The following is a 16,861-nucleotide window of genomic DNA, read 5'->3' as shown; positions in this document are numbered from 1 at the left end:
AGTTTAAAGGATCCCCTGGGTTTCAGACATACCCCTTCTTCCCTGGACTGTGAAAAAGTAACCATGGTTTCCCTTGATAACCAAGATCATTTACTCCTGCCTACATGCAATTCTCTTTTTGGCTTGTTCTGTGGCATGAGGGGTCCAAAATGGCCAGATAGCAGCCTCAAATTTCCAATTCATTAGCACCATCGTTGTGTTTCTTACTCTAAGCATTTTTTCCTGTGTACTAACACCAACAAACAGAAGTCACAGGAACACAGAAGCAAATATTTTTGAGCAGCTTATCTGCAATAATAATGATGCCACTTCTGCTTTTTGGTCTAGAACCTGCGTAGTCTGGCTATGAGAGAAACTGAATCATATTTATATCCCTGTATCTACCTTGCTTAAATCACTTACTAATTCTTTTTTTTTTTTTTTTTTTTTTGAGACGGAGTCTCGCTCTGTTGCCCAGGCTGGAGTGCAGTGGTACGATCTCAGCTCAGTGCAACCTCTGCCTCCCAGGTTCAAGCAGTTCTCCTGCTTCAGCCTCCCGAGTAGCTGGGATTACAGATGTGCACCACCACGCCCGGCCAATTTTTTTTTTTTTTTTTTTTTGATGGAGTCTCGCTCTGTAGTCCAGGCTGGAATCCAATGGCGTGATCTCAGCTCACTGTAACCTCTGCCGCCTGGGTTCAAGCAATTCCCCTGTCTCAGTCTCCTGAGTAGCTGGGACTACAGGCGCCCACCACTACGCCCAGCTAATTTTTTGTATTTTTAGTAGAGACGGGGTTTCACCGTGTTAGCCAGGATGGTCTTGATCTCCTGACCTCGTGATCCGCCCGCCTCGGCCTCCCAAAGTGCTGGGATTACAGGCGTGAGCCCACGCACCTGGCCCAATTTTTTGTATTTTTTGTAGAGACGGGGTTTCTCCACGTTGGTCAGGCTGGTCTCAAATTCCTGACCTCAGGCGATCCGACTGCCTCCGCCTCCCAAAGTGCTGAGATTACAGGTGTGAGCCACCGTGCCTGGCCTAAAATCACTTACTAATTCTAATAGTTAACTCTGCAAATTCTCTGTGATTTACTTTCTACACATAATCATGTCTATAAATGATGACAATTTTATTTCTTGTACTTTTTTTTTTCATGCCTTAGTGCCCAGGCTGTAATTTTTAGTACAATGTTGAATAGAAATAACCTCGAAATTTCCATCTTGTTTCAGTTGGTGGAGGAAAGCTTTCTATATATCCTCAGTTACCAGATTAAGAAAATTTCCTTTTATTTCAATAGTTAGTTCCCTTAGCACTGGTTGAATTTTATTAAATACTTTTGCCATATCTATTGAGGAGACTAGACTTTTTTCTTCTCTATTCTGTTAATGTGGTTGAATTATATCAGTTGGTTTTCTGTTATTAAACCAGTCTTTCTTTCCTGGAGTAAACTTAACTTTTATATTAATGTTTTTATATCTAATTGGATATACAATTTGCTAATATTCTGTTTAGGATTTTTGCATCTGTTCAAAAGAAAGCCTGACCTGTAATTTTCATTTCTTGTTAAGTGCATCTCAAATTTTGGTATCAAGGTTATGCCGCCTTATAGAAGAAACTGGGGGCTGGGCACAGTGGCTTACGCCTGTAATCCCAACACTTTGGGAGGCCGAGGCGGACGGATCACCTGAGGTCAGGAGTTGGATGCTAGCCTGGCCAACATAGTGAAAACCCGTCTCTACTAAAAATACAAAAATTAGCTGGGCATGGTTGGCGCATGCCTGTAATCCCAGCTACTTGGGAGGCAGTAGCAGGAGAATCGCTTGAACCTGGGAGGCGGAGGTTGTAGTGAGCCAAGACCGAGCCACTGCACTCCAGCCTGAGCAAGAGTGAGACTCTGTCTCAACAAAAGAAAAAAAAAAAGAAGGAACTGGAGAATATTCTCCTGTTTTTTATGTTCCCTGGAAGAGTTCATTGTTTAAGAATTATGTTGTTTCTTCCTTAAATGTCAGAAAAAATTCAGTGATGAAGTTGTTAGGGCTTAAGAGTTTTCTGTGTGGGGATGTTTTTAATTATGGATTTAAGTCAGTTAACATATATAAGACTACTTAGATTTTCATTACATCTTGTGTCAGTTTTTCTAAAGTTTGAAAATGTTTTGGCATGAAGTTGTTCATAATATCCTTTTATCATTTTAATGTCTGTAGGATCCTTATTATTTCTGCTTTTATTTATTTATTTATTTATTTTAGTTTTTGAGAGGAGTTTCACTCTTGTTGCCCAGGCTTGTTGCCCAGGCAGGAGTGCAGTGGTGCAATCTTGGCTCACCTCAACCTCTGCCTCCCAGGTTCAAGTGATTCTCCTGCCTCAGCCTCCTGAGTAGCTGGGATTACAGGCATGTGCCACCACGCCCAGCTAATTTTGTATTTTTAGTAGAGACAGGGTTTCTCCATGTTGGTCAGGCTGGTCTTGAACTCCTGACCTCAGGTGATTCGCCCGCCTACGCCTTGCTGGGATTACAGGTGTGAGCCACTGCACCCGGCCCATTTTAATTGGCTTTCTACTGCCTCTTGAGATGGATATTTAGATCATCCTTTCCAACCCTTTCGCTTATGTGTATATTTAAGACTATTTTGTTTCCCTCTTAGTGTGACCTTAGCTGCATCCCTCATTTTTGTTATATCATATCTTATTACTCAGTTCAAAATGTTTTCTAATTTTTGTTTGTTCTTATATAACCTGTGGGTTATTTCAAAATATATTATTTAAATTCTAGGTTCTTAGGGTATTTGTCTATGTATCTTTTGTTAATTGATTTCTAGCTAAATTCCATCATGGTAAGAAAATATATTTTATGTGATTTGTGTCTTTTGAACTTTATTGAAATTTACTTTATAGCCTTTTACATTAGTAGACCTGAAAAGACTGCTATCTGTGTTGTTTTTACAGTGTTCCACATATATTATTTAGGTCAAGTTTGTTAATTTTCTGTTCAAGTTTTCCTTATATCTAATGATTTTATCAGCTTATAATATCAATTACTGAGAGAAGCTTATAAAAAATTCAAACTATGATTGTGGATTTATCTGTTTCTTTATCCTCCGATGGATTACCTCCTGGGATACAGTCACTCCCGCTGGCTTTAGAGGGTCCATTTCAATGGAACCATCTAGAACCTTTGCTCCTGGCTTGCAGCAGATAGCCTTTATTGTGCTTTCCAGAGACATTTATGTTCACCTCATCTGTGTATTTTTCAATGCTGTGATTTAAGAAGTATCTTCTAGGACATAGTTGGGGTGTGTATATGCGTATTGGAAAGAGGATTATCTGAGCAAATCACATAAGGTAAATCCACCTTAATTTTCCAAGCTCTTTAAGTTTTGAATCATTTCCTCTGAATTAGATCAAAGAATATTTGGCAACTCAGCTTCATTCAGTATAGGTCACTGTCAATTCAAAGTTTCAGTCAACTAGTTGGTTGCACAATATGAACCTCTCCCAACTCAGAATAATACTGAATTCAGGGTCTCTGGTAGGTATAATCATGTCAGTGATTTTAGCCCTACATAGAAGTATATCAGCATTTTCTTCTCTTGCTGATCAAGCATCCTCAGAATCCATTCCCATACATAATCCTACATAACCGTCATGTTTCTGCAGTACATATGTGGTTGGTAGAGTAATGGCATCTCAAAGGTGCCCACATCCTGGTCTCGGAACCTGTGAATATGTTATCTAACTTGATTAAAGGGACTTTGCAGCTGTGATATCAGGTTCATGATCTTGAGGTGGGGAGATTATCCTGGATTATGTGGGTAGGTCCAGTGTCATTGCAAAGGTCTTCATAAGAGGGAATCAGGAGGGTCACAGGGAGATACGGAATGTGATGGGGAAGCAGAGGTTGGAGTGGTTTGGGGTCGTGAGCCAATCTGGTAACCTCTGGAAGCTGGAAAAGGCGAGGAAACTTGTTCTCCCCTAGAGCCTCCAGAAGGAACCATCCCTGCTGACCCCTTTTAGACTTCCAGAACTCTAAGACTATAATTTTGTGGTGTGGAGCCACTGAGGTTGTGGTAACTTGTTACAGCAGCAATAGAAAACTAGCATAACACATTAGCAAATCTTGCCATTTTTTTTCTTCAAATATGTGCTTCTGTTGCATCCAATTTTGTAATAATGCCATAATTACAGTCCTTGATCTGACTCTAGCTGTGGTTCTGGAAGCAAAGAGGGATGATGGGATAGAACCTAGGGGAAAATAGCATTACCCTGCAAGGTGACTATCTCCGATGAGGTCATTATAGAAACTGCTTCTGCTAGCAAGCAAGGCTCAGGGAATTTAGAGATTTAGGTACTTGGAGTCAGCTAGTTCTCCCAAACTCCTCCATTTGAACTCTTTGGGTCCCAGTCTTTGCCTTAACTTTCAGATAAGAGGTCCAGTAAAGTTATTAATTTCTTCTGTACTGTAATTTGTAGAACTGGAGCTGCTCTTTTCCTTTAACAACAGTCTTAGAAACTCCTGATTAATTCACATTTCCTGGAGATAAGAATTTAAAATCTGAAGCCTGTCATTTTTTTTTTTTTCTATAAGCTCCACCACATAATTAGAGGTAGCCACTCCACATCCTCATTCCAGATCACCAGGGATCATTTATATAGCTGTTTTTCTACTCAGAGCCTTGGGCTACCAGTGTTCCATCCTCAAATACTAATTGTATCTTCACCATGCAGCCCAATCAAAGAACTGATCCCAGAGCCCCATTTTTTTCATGAAGGCCTGTTACCTATAAACTCTTGTGATACCCGTAGCCATATAGGTCATTATCTTAGTTTCCTATGACTGCAACAACAAATTACAACTTTAGTCACTTAAAACAACACATATTACAGTTCTGAAGGTCAGGAGTCCTAAAATCGGCCCAGCGCAGTGGCTCACGCCTGTAATCCCAACACTGGGAGGCCGAGGTGGGCAGATCACATGAGGTCAGGAGTTCGAGACCAGCCTGGCCAACATGGTGAAACCTCGTCACTACTAAAAATACAAAAATTAGCCAGTCATGGTAGTGCATGCATGTAGTCCCAGCTACTCAAGAGGTTGAGGCAGGAGAATCGCTTGAACACGGGAGACGGAGGTTGCAGTGAGCTGAGATTGCGCCACTGCACTCCAGCCTGGGAGACAGAGCGAGACTCTGTCTCAAAAAAAGAAGATGAAGGTTGCATTCCCTCCAGAGGCTCTAGGGGAGAATCTCCTTTGCCTTTTCCATCTTCTGAAAGCTGCCTACGTTCCTCTGCTCATCATCACCCCCAACCCCACCCCACCTTACTGTATTTTCAAAGCCAGTAACATAGTATCTTTAGATCTCCTTCGCTTGCCTGGTGTATCGCAGCACTTTGGGAGGCTGAGGTGGGTGGATCACTTGAAGTCAGGAGTTTGAGACCCGCCTGGCCAACATGGTGAAACCCTTTTCTACCAAAAAATACAAAAATTAGCCAGGCATGGTAACGCACCCCTGTAGTCGCCACTACTCAGGAGGCTGAGGTACGAGAATTATTTGAACCCAGGAGGTAGAGGTTGCAATGAGCTGAGATCGTGCCACTGCACTCCAGGGCAACAGAGTGAGAGACCCTGTCTCAAAAAAGCAAAAAACAAGGCTGGGCACGTGGCTCACACCTGTAATCCCATCACTTTGGGAGGCCAAGGCAGGTGGATCATTTGAGGTCAGAAGTTTGAGATCAGCCTGGCCAACATGTTGAAACCCCATCTCTACTAAAAATATAAGTTAGCCAGGCCTGGTGGCAGGTGTCTATAATTCCAGCTTCTTGGGAGGCTGCAGCAGGAGAATCGCTTCAATCCGGGAGTCAGAGGTTGCAGTGAGCCAGATGATGCCACTTTACTCCAGCCTGGGCAGTAGAGCAAGACTCAGTCTAAAAAAAAAAAAGACAACAACAAGATCTCCTTCTCTCTCTGACCTTTGCTTCCATTGTCCCATTGTCACATCTCCTTCTCTGTCTCTGAGTCCTTTTTTCTCTTAGAAGGACCTTTGTGATTATATTGGGCCCTCCAAAATCATCCAAGATACTCTTCCCATCTCAAATCCGTACCCTTAATCACATCTACAACGTCCCTTTCGCCATGGGAGATCACATGTTCCCAGGTTCCCTCGAAGGATTCGGATGCGACAAGTTTGGAGGAGCCATTCTTTTGTCTACCATACTCATGTTTCAGTTGTAGACAAAAGAATCCAGTTCTTCTGGGATAAGCAGAAAAGGGAACTAGTTGGTTTACTGAATCATTGGAATGGCTATAATAGAAGATTCCCAGAGCTATACTTTGAACAAGGAAGCTGCTTCGGAGGTCAGCCTGACAGCACAGCCTCTGCCACAGCTTCAGCCAAAACCCCTCTACCACTGTACTTCCAGAAGGATCATGCAGTCACGCAGTCACTTCACAGTACTCACCCTGCCTTCAGTGAGGGTTCATCTCAGTGAAAACTAGGTCTTACAGAAATGCTGGCAGGAGGGGAGTCTAGGAAATGTAGCTTTTGGAGATTTAGCAACCTCTAGTATTACACACAACGTCATGATAGAAAGGGGTTGAAATAGTGTTAAGTGAGTCGGTCTTCAAAATATGCAGCCTATTAGGTGATGAGGAAGCCTTTACTGCAGAGACAGATGGTGTTTGAGCAGACACCTGAGGGGAGTGAAGGAGCAAAGCCAGAGATCAACTCAGAGAAGAGCATTCCGAGCAGAGGGAACAGTTGTAAAGGACGATGCCGTTAGTAAAATAGCCTTTTGTTTTGGGTAATTGAATAGGCAAAGTAACCTTGAATTTTCATGAGAGACTTCTTTTTTTCCCTCCCAGAAAAATAAGGGAACAGTGTACTTTCTTGCAACAAAAAAGATGATTATATTCACCAAATCTATAGTGCCATCCATTCAAAGACACATCATTGTTTTAGGAACCAATAAAAAAGAAAAATATGGCCGGACGCGGTGGCTCATGCCTGTAATCCCAGCACTTTGGGAGGCTGGGGCAGGCAAACCACAAGGTCAGGAGTTTGAGACCAGCCTGCTCAACATAGTGAAACCTCATCTCTACTAAAAATACAAAAAATTAGCTGGGCATGATGGTGAGCACCTGTAATCCCAGCTACTTGGGAGGTTGAGGCAGGAGAATCACTTGAACCCAGGAGGCGGAGGTTGCAGTGAGCTGAGATTGCAGCACTGCATTCCAGCCTGGTGACAGAGCGAGACTCTGTCTTAAAAAAAAAAAAAAAGAAAGAAAGAAAAATGCTGCCAATTAAACTATGACTTGCTGCTGGTTGTAAGATATACTCTGATTTTAAAGATGTTACAATGCGAAAACAAACAACTGCGTGTGAGAGTCAGTGAAATGGGCAAGATGAATGGGTAAGATGGATCTGGCTATTTTCTTTCATTTGACTGTTAGTCTTTGATTTCAGAACTGTAGAAGATTTGAAAAATAATGAAAGCCAATGGAAAGATTCCCCACTGGCAACTAGACACCGCGAAATGCTGAAGCGCTGTAAAACTCAGCTTAAGGTTTGTATAGCTAAGTGGAATAATTATAGACCAGCCTCATAGTGATAATTTTCCCAACAGAATATATGCCTTGAGTGAGCAGTTTAGTGTCCTCACTTTTTCTTTGTTATTCTTTTCCCTTCCGATAAAATAGTATATTTTAAAACTTGTTGATACCTTACTTATATGTGTATATAATTATTTCAGTCTCAGGACAGAATATGGATAGATATGCTTCTGCTGTGACTATGAATTCTTAATGGGTTTTATGATTCTCAGTTTAACATCACCTCCCTTGGCTGGGCGCAGTGGCTCACACCTGTAATCCCAGCACTTTGGGAGGCCTAGGCGGGTGGATCACGAGGTCAGGAGATGGAGACCATCCTGGCTAACACGGTGAAACCCTGTCTCTACTAAAAATACAAAAAAAAATTAGCCAGGCGTGGTGGCGGGCACCTGTAGTCCCAGCTACTCAGGAGGCTAAGGCAGGAGAATGCCATGAACCCGGGAGGCAGAGCTTGCAGTGAGCCAAGATCACGCCACTGCAGTCCAGCCTGGGCGACAGAGCGAGACTCCGTCTCAAAAAAAAAAAAAAAAAAAAGACAACAACAACAAAAATCACCTCTCCTTCCCTGCCTTATGCAGGGCCCTCCTCACCTGCTGTCTCCCACCCCCTCGCCCCAACACTCATCCAGTATATCTAGCCATGCATTTCCATGATACTTGACAAAGAGTATCTGTGGTAGTGGAAAGATCTCTTTCCTTTGCCCCTCATTCTTTCTTTTTAATTAAAAATAATTCATCACACAAAACCTAACTATAGATGGGAATATTCTTGCTGGTGAGACATAGCTAAAAACATATGCCAGCTGACATTGTACAAATAAAGCATAAATAGCAAATTTATGCATTTTTCTTCTATTCCTGTTCCAGTTATAAACCTGAGTGTTAGCTGGTCATGCATTCTGTTGAACAGTAGGATAATATGTGGAAAGTTTACCTGACATAGCTTTCTAGTACCAGTTAAGATTTCAGTTTTATTTACTAATAGACTAGACTTCTTCAAGATGCACAATTAACCAGGGGCCCTTATCTGGGGTCTGTGGACCCCCCTAAGCAGTCCACAGATGTGTTTCAAGGGGATCTATAAACTGCTTAAATTGCCAGGCATGGTGGCTCACACCTGTAATCCCAGCACTTTGAGAGGCCGAGGCAGGCAGATCACTTGAGGTCAGGAGTTCGAGACCAGCCTGGCCAACATGGTGAAACCCTGTCTCTACTAAAAATACAAAAATTAACTGGGTGTGGTGGCACACGACTGAAATCTCTGCCATTTGGGAGACTGAGGCAGGAGAATTGCTTGAACCTGGCAGGCAGAAGTTGCAGGGAGCCAAAATCGCGCCACTGCACTTCAGCCTGGGCACCAGAGCAAGACTCTGTCTCAAAATAAATAAATAAGAAACATAAAAACTGCTTAAATGTATACATCAGTGTGTGCATGCATGTGTGTGTAATTCTGTCAACAGGCCTCTAGGTAGGAATTCCATCCTTAGTGACCAGCATTTTGCCCGAGGGCAGCTCGTAAGAGGCGACACTGGAATTCAGACACTGATTGTTTGGCTTTTTCCCACTAACCACCCTGACACCCATAGGGCCTCCCTGTTGCCACCCTCTCCTCATCAGGTTATTTACTTGTGACTGTTGGAACTCAACATTTTGAGCTTTAACTGTGTGCTAGACCTGGTGGTACTCGGTGGTTTGCTTGCCACGCCTTTGTTTTTCTCAGGAAAAAGGTCTTGAGACACAACCAGCATCTTATAGCTAGTTAAGAGATGAAGCTCTAGAAGCTCTGGAACCCAAATTTCCCATCTCCTGGCCCCAGTCCCTGCCCAGTCCCCCTGTAGGGACTTAGCTACTGACTGATCTTTGGGTGGGGACATCCCTGCTTCCACAGAAACTGGTACGGTGCAAGGCCTGTGCTGATGCTGGCCTACTTGACGAGAGCTTCCTGAGAAGATGTCTGAATTTTTATGGCCTTCTCATTCAGCTGCTGCTCCGCATCCTGGACCCCGCATATCCCGAGTGAGTGTACTTCTTCCTGTTTCCCTCGTCCCTCCTTGGCTGGGCTATGTTGTCTTTATTGTCCTTCAAAGTTGATAACTAAAACCAAAACCCTTTGTTTATCAAGAATTCACTTCTCTGCAAGGCACAGTGGTTCACGCCTGTAATCCCAGCACTTTGGGGGAGGCTGAGGCAGATGGATAACTTGAGGTCAGGAGTTCAAGACCAGCCTGGCCAACATGGCGAAACCGTGTCTCTACTAAAAATACAAAAATTAGCCGGGCTTGGTGGCAGATGCCTGTAGTCATAGCTACTCAGGAGGCTGAGGCATGAGAATCGTTTGAACCCAGGAGGCGGAGGTTGCAGTGAGCCGAGATCATGCTACTGCACTCCAGCCTGGGCGACAGAGCGAGACTCTGTCCCCACCCAAAAAAAAAGAGAATTCACTTCTCAGTTTCCAGATTGCATTTATATAGATTATGTAGTTATATTGATAGGTGTTTTCCCTGTAATTAGTTACAATAATAGGCAAATGTCAACACCTGTTATTTTAATTTTGACAAGTTTTCTTTAAAATTTGCTATAAAGTCTTTGATTGATAGAAAGAGAAATCTATAAATTGGAAGCCAAAAGCTGGAGATAATATTAGGCCCTCCTAAGCACTGGGTCCAGGAATACCCACCTAATTCAGAGAGTGAGCTAAGAACATTGTTGATCACTTTGTCATCAACTGGTCATCTCCTCCAGGCAACCATTTTTGTTTTATTTATTATTATTATTATTTTACTGTTATGAAGTCTCTGGTTCACTGATGTTGGTGAGATTGGCCTAAGACCCGTGAAGGCGTGGAAAATATTATTTAAAATATGTGTGTAGGCCGGGTGCGGTGGCTCACGCCTGTAATCCCAGCACTTTGGGAGGCCAGGGCGGGTGGATCACATGGTCAGGAGATCGAGACCATCTTTGCTAACACGGTGAAACCCCATCTCTACTAAAAATATAAAAAATTAGCTGGGCGCTGTGGCGGGTGCCTGTAGTCCCAGCTACTCGGGAGGCTGAGGCAGGAGAATGGCGTGAACCTGGGAGGCGGAGCTTCCGGTGAGCCGAGATCACGTCTCTGCACTCCAGCCTGGGTGACGAGCAAGACTCCATCTCAAAAAAAAAAAAAATGTGTGTAGCTCTGTTGTTTCAATTTGAGTTGCACAAAATGACCAAATAGGACCTTTTTATTTCCTTCCCATTTTACTTATTGCATTAACCTTAACAAGAAATCAAGAAGGCTGGGCGTGGTGGCTCACGTCTGTAATCCCAGTACTTTGGAAGGCTGAGGCAGGTGGATCACTTGAGGTCAGGAGTTCGAGACCATCCTGGCCAACGTGGTGAAACCCCGTCTCTACTAAAAATACAAAAATTAGCCAGGTGTGGTGGTGGGCGCCTGTAATCCCAGCTACTCGGGAGGCTGAGGCACAAGAATTGCTTGAACCCAGGAGGCAGAGGTTGCAGTGAGCCGAGATCACGCCACTGTACTCCAGCCTGGGTGACAGGGTGAGACTCTGTCTCAAAAAAAAAAAAAAAAAAAAAATCAAGAAAAGGGCCAGGTGTGGTGGCTCACACCTGTAATCCCAGCACTTTGGGAGGCCAAGACGGGTGGATCACTTGAGGTCAGGAGTTCGAGACCAGGCTGGCCAACATGGTGAAACCCTGTCTCTATTGAAAATACAAAAATTAGCCAGGTGTGGTGGCATGTGCCTGTAATCTCAGCTATTCTGGAGGCTGAGACATGATAATCGATTGAACCGGGGAGGTGGAGGTTGCAGTGAGCCAAGATTGCACCACTGCACTCCAGCCTGGGTGACAGAGTGAGACTCCATCTCAGGGGAGAAGAAAAAGAAATCAAGAAAAGGAAAACATTTCACACATACCCTTGCATATGCACTGTCTTCGTTATTCCCTGTTCATTTCTGGTTGTAGTTTCTTTGCCTATGTATTTATTACATAGTTGTATTACAGAATGAGTTTTTTCCCCAAATGAAATACTTATCCGATGGTAATGTAATACTCCTTGTAGTTTGATGTACCATAATTTCATTTAATAAATTGTGCTTTTTTTCTCTTTGACAGTATAACACTGCCTTTAAATTCAGATGTCCCCAAGGTATTTGCAGCGTTGCCTGAGTTTTATGTAGAAGATGTTGCAGAATTTTTATTTTTTATTGTACAGTAAGTGCCTTTAATATTTTACATAGTTCTAATATGTTTTTATGCATAATACTATAATATTCTGAGCTATGTTGCAAACCTCCATTACATGCCTGAAATTTGATGTAACTGTTTTAACTGAATGCTGCCTAGAGACTGGAAAAAATAAATCCAACTGTGGCACCAGTCCAATTCCAATAATATCTCAAAGACAGAGGCAGGATTAACAGTGCAGATAATGTATTCCGTGAAAATTGAGTTGAATTTCTAATAGTTAAATATGTGTTTCTGAGCAACAGAAGGAGGAAACAGTTTATAAATGTCTGAATGAACATCCCAAACCCAGAAATATCCACATCTATATTTTGTACTAAAATTTGTCTCAATTGTAAAATTGGAGAATGCTTACCAAAAAATGGTTTGAATTTCTAACTTGTATTGTAGGGTTTTAATTTTTTTTTCAAATCCTTATTTGGTTTATCAAATTAACATTTTATTTCTAAAACACTACAGGTTAGAAGAATTACAATTTCAATCCCTTGGCCCCATGATAGCACCTATGGCTAGCTGAGGGAGTGGTATGTGAAGTCTATTGTGAAAAGTAAAAGTCATGCTGGGCACTGTGGCTCATGCTTGTAGTCCCAGACATGCGGGAGGATTGCTTGAGCCTAGTTCAAGACCAGTCTGGGCAACGCAGCAAGTCTGCATCTCTTTAAAAAAAAAATAAATAAATAGTATAGGTCCCCAGTCACAGAATACAAATTGTGAAAGTTTTGTAACAAACAACGGGAAAAAAACAAAATTAGTATAAATGATTTTAAAATAAGGGCCAAAAGTAAATGGAGCAAGTTATATTGCTGTCATAAAAGCTGCCTTTAAAAAAAAGCCCAAATCAAGGCAGAGGTTGCAATGAGCAGAGATCATGCCACTACACTCCAACCTGGGCAACATACACAAAAAAACCCAAATCATTGGTGACACGTGATTTTGATTGGTATGAAATTTTAAAAGTGACTCAAAAACATGGTTTATTTGTTGAAAAACCAACCTTGGAATTTAAGCAACTCAAGTCACATTTTAAAATTTGTTCTATTCACAGTGATACAAAAGACACCTATTGGAAAATTTCATTTATTCTCATTTTCAGCAGAGATTAAAAAAAAACTATCAAAATTTTTATGTTTTGGTAGTGATGATCTTTTGTGAAGTTTATCTGATTTGATCATAGGTTTTGTTTATAGTTAATATAACATGCTACAGCCAGTAACCATGTTTGGTTTTAAATCTGTCTTGTTACAGTGTGAATAGTCACTGTAGGCTGGGTGCAATGGCTCATGCCTGTAATCCCAGCACTTTGGGAGGCCAAGGTGGGCAAATCACGAGGTCAAAAGATCAAGACCATCTTGGCCAACATGGTGAAACCCCATCTCTACTAAAAATACAAAAATTAGCTGGGCATGGTGGCAGGCACCTGTAGTCCCAGCTACTCAGGAGGCTGAGGCAGGAGAATCGCTTGAATTTTGGAGGTGGAGGTTTCAGTGAGCTGAGATTGTGCCACTGCACTCCAGCCTGGGCAACACAGCAAGGCTCCATCTCAAAAAAAAAAAAAAAAAAAAATAGGCTGGGCGCAATGGCTCATGCCTGTAATCCCAGCACTTTGGGAGGCCGAGGTGGGCGGATCACGAGGTCAGGAGATCGAGACCATCCTGGCTAACATGGTGAAACCCTATCTCTACTAAAAATACAAAAAAAATTAGCCGGGCATGGTGGCAGGTGCCTGTAGTCCCAGCTACTCAGGAGGCTGAGGCAGGAGAATGGCGTGAACCTGGGAGGCGGAGCTTGCAGTGAGCCGAGATCGCGTCACTGCACTCCAGCCTGGGCGACAGAGCGAGACTCTGTCTCAAAAAATAAAAAAGTCACTGTAAACTGAACGAGTTCAAGGGCACTCCCAAACCTATTTATCCTGCCTTCCCCTCCTCACTTACTGACACCAGCCTTCACCCAAGATGAGTTTCTCAGCAGTTTCTCAGCGGTCTCTTTCTTGCTCTTCTTGCCTCTGTTCAGATACTCTCCCCAGGCGCTTTATGAGCCCTGTACTCAGGATATTGTGATGTTCCTTGTTGTGATGTTGTGCAACCAGAACTACATCCGAAACCCATATTTGGTGGCCAAACTGGTAGAAGTCATGTTTATGACCAACCCTGCTGTTCAGCCACGAACCCAGAAGTTTTTTGAAATGATTGAGAACCATCCTCTCTCCACCAAGTTGTTGGTACCTTCCCTGATGAAGTTTTATACAGGTAGGTTGCTGGAACACAGTGTAGCACATGGCAGGCCAACTTAGGTAAGGTCATCTAAAGCTAGTGGACGACGTTGCTCTAAGCCTGTTACCTAATATCCTGCTACCTGTGTGTATAACCTACTAACCTGTGGCCTGCAGAGGATGTACTTTTGGTTCTTCTTGCCCTGAGTAGTTAGGAGTAGGACAACCATTCCACCTACTGGTCTCTGATGATTCAGCAGGAACCACTGAAAGTCAGATGATTAGCACCGAGACCCAGGGTATCAAGAGCACAAGTTGGTAGTGTTATCTGAATGGAATTAATCTGGTTCATTTTACCTTTGAACTTACAGCATTTGTTTTTTAACACTATCCTATAACCCACTTTCCAAAGTGTGGGTAAAACAGGGAGCTTGTTAAAAATGCATATTCTTGGTCCGGGTGCGGTGGCTCATGCCTGTAATCCCAGCACTTTGGGAGGCCAAGGCGGGCGGATCACAAGGTCAGGAGTTCAAAACCAGCCTGGCCAGTATGGTGAAACCCCATCTCTACTAAAAATACAAAAAAAAATTAGCCGGGCGTGGTTGCAGGTGCCTGTAGTCCCAGGGCGGTTGAGGGAGGAGAATTGCTTGAACCTGGGAGGCAGAGGTTGCAGTGAGCTGAGATCCCGCCACTGTATTCCAGCCTGGGCAAGAGAACAAGACTCCATCTCAAATAATAATAATAATAATAATAATACCACTTTTCACCTGTCAAATTTATTTCTTAAGTTGAAAATACCTGGTACAAGCATGGTTGTAGAGAAGTAAGCTAACCTGCAAAAAACCTGCTTAATCTACCCTATAGCCAGTGTGCAGATTTAGTGCTATGAAACTCTCATGAGAATGCAGATTTAAAGCCTTTCTGAAAGGCAGTTTAGCAGCCCACACCAAGAGCCTTAAAAATGCTTTTATCAGGGCCAGGTGCGGTGGCTCACACCTGTAATCCCGCACTTTGGGAGGCCGAGGCGGGTGGATCACCTGAGATCAGGAATTTGTGACCAGCCTGGCCAACATGGAGAAACCCCGTCTCTACTAAAAATACAAAAATTAGCTGGGCGTGGTGGGCGGCGCCTGTCATCCCAGCTACTCAGGAGGCCGAGGCACGAGAATCGAGTGAACCTAGGAGGCAGAGGTTGCATTGAACTGAGATCACACCAGTGTGCTCCAGCCTAGGAGAAAGGGCAAGACTCCGTCTCAAAAAAGAAAAAAAAAAAAGCACTGGGATAACAAATAGTAGGTGCAGGAAGTAGCCATCTATTATCCCTCAGTCTGGGGACCCAAGGGAAGAGCCTGGGCATCTCAGAACCCAGCTGCCCTGATGAGGGCTTGGATGGAGCTAGGACCCAGTCCTCTGTGGAAGGCCCTTGGCCAGCTGGTGCTGGTGTCTCTCTCGGGGGTTGTGCACGGTTGCTAGCTCTGGGGGTACGAGACAAAGCTGAAAATTGGAACCAACTGCTACTGCTGACAGTAAGTGCAAGGTCCTAAGTCCCTTGTTTCTCCTTCAGTTTTCCAGTTCTCCTGCAGCACCCCCTATTGGCAACCCTAGAGAGGGCGGGCTGCCAAAGGAAAGATTCTGCAGTGCCAGCCCCAGAATCACAAAGCCAACTACAAAGAGTGCATGTGGGCTGGGCATGGTGACTCCAGCTAATAATCCTAGCACTTTAGGAGGCCAAGGTGGGAGGATCGTTTGAGCCTAAGAGTTGGAGACCAGCCTGGGCAACATGGCGAGACCCCATCTCTACGAAAAATTTAAAAATTAGATGCCTGTTGTCCCAGCTACTAAGGAGGCAGAGGTGGGAGGAAGGCTTGAGCCCAGGAGTTCAAGGCTGCAGTGAGCTATGATCTTGCTGCTGCACTCCAGCCTGTGAAACAGAGCAAGACCCTGTTTCTAAACAAACAAAAAAAAAAAGGTAAAAAGACTGGGTTTCGGCCAGGCACAGTAGCTTACACTTGTAATCCCAGAACTTTGGGAGGCCAAGGTGGTGGATCACCTGAGGTCAGGAGTTCAAGACTAGCCTGACCAAAATGGTGAATCCTAGTCTCTACTAAAAGTAAAAGTTAGGCCGGGCGTGGTGGCTCACGCCTGTAATCCCAGCATTTTGGAAGACTGAGGTGGGTGGATCCCAAGGTCAAGAGATCGAGATGAGCCTCGCCAACATGGTGAAACCCCGTCTCTACTAAAAATACAAAAATTAGGCCTGGCACGGTGGCTCACGCTGTAATCCTAGCACTTTGGGAGGCTGAGGTGGGCGAATCACCTGAGGTTGGGAGTTCAAAACCAGGCTGACCAACATGGTGAAACCCTGTCTCTACTGAAAATACAAAATTAGCCTGGCATGGTGGCACATGCCTGTAATCCCAGCTACTTGGGAGGCTGAGGCAGGAGAATCACTTGAACCCGCGAGGCAGAGGTTACGGTGAGCCGAGATCGCGCCATTGTAATCCAGCCTGGGCAACAAGAGCAAAACTCCGTCTCAAAAACAAAAATTAGCTGGACGTGGTGGCATGTGCCTGTAGTCCCAGCTACTCGGGAGACTGAGGCAGGAGAATCTCTTGAACCGGGGAGGCAGAGGTTGCAGTGAGCCGAGATCGCGCCACTGCACTTCAGCCTGGTGACAGAGCAAGACTTCATCTCAAAAACAAAAACAAAAAACAAAACAAAACAAAATTAGCCGGGTGATGCATGCGTGTAATCCCAGCAACTTGAGAAGCTGAGGCAGGAGAATCGCTTGAACCCAGGAGGTGGAGGTTGTAGTCAGCCGAGAT

General features: G+C 43.8%; 1 protein-coding gene across 9 annotated transcripts in view; it reads left to right on the top strand.

Annotated features, from left to right (window-relative positions):
• The window catches only part of UBE4B (ubiquitination factor E4B), a 148,777-nt gene that overhangs the window by 104,675 nt on the left and 27,241 nt on the right, over nucleotides 1-16,861 (top strand). For 7 of the 9 annotated variants that reach the window (XM_024356276.2, XM_024356272.3, XM_016953845.4 and 4 more), the window contains 4 exons: nucleotides 7,435-7,534; nucleotides 9,468-9,595; nucleotides 11,696-11,794; nucleotides 13,838-14,073. In XM_024356276.2, the coding sequence (XP_024212044.1) occupies nucleotides 7,435-7,534; nucleotides 9,468-9,595; nucleotides 11,696-11,794; nucleotides 13,838-14,073 (563 nt within the window). The remainder of the gene's footprint in view (nucleotides 1-7,434; nucleotides 7,535-9,467; nucleotides 9,596-11,695; nucleotides 11,795-13,837; nucleotides 14,074-16,861) is intronic. The other 2 variants (XM_063786433.1, XM_024356273.3) reach the window with 1 other exon arrangement.

The sequence above is a fragment of the Pan troglodytes genome, chromosome 1 (assembly GCF_028858775.2).
Source record: "Pan troglodytes isolate AG18354 chromosome 1, NHGRI_mPanTro3-v2.0_pri, whole genome shotgun sequence".
In the NCBI taxonomy this organism is placed as follows: domain Eukaryota; kingdom Metazoa; phylum Chordata; class Mammalia; order Primates; family Hominidae; genus Pan; species Pan troglodytes.
Note: the sequence above shows the minus strand (reverse complement) of the source record. Positions and strands in the feature narration are given on the sequence as shown.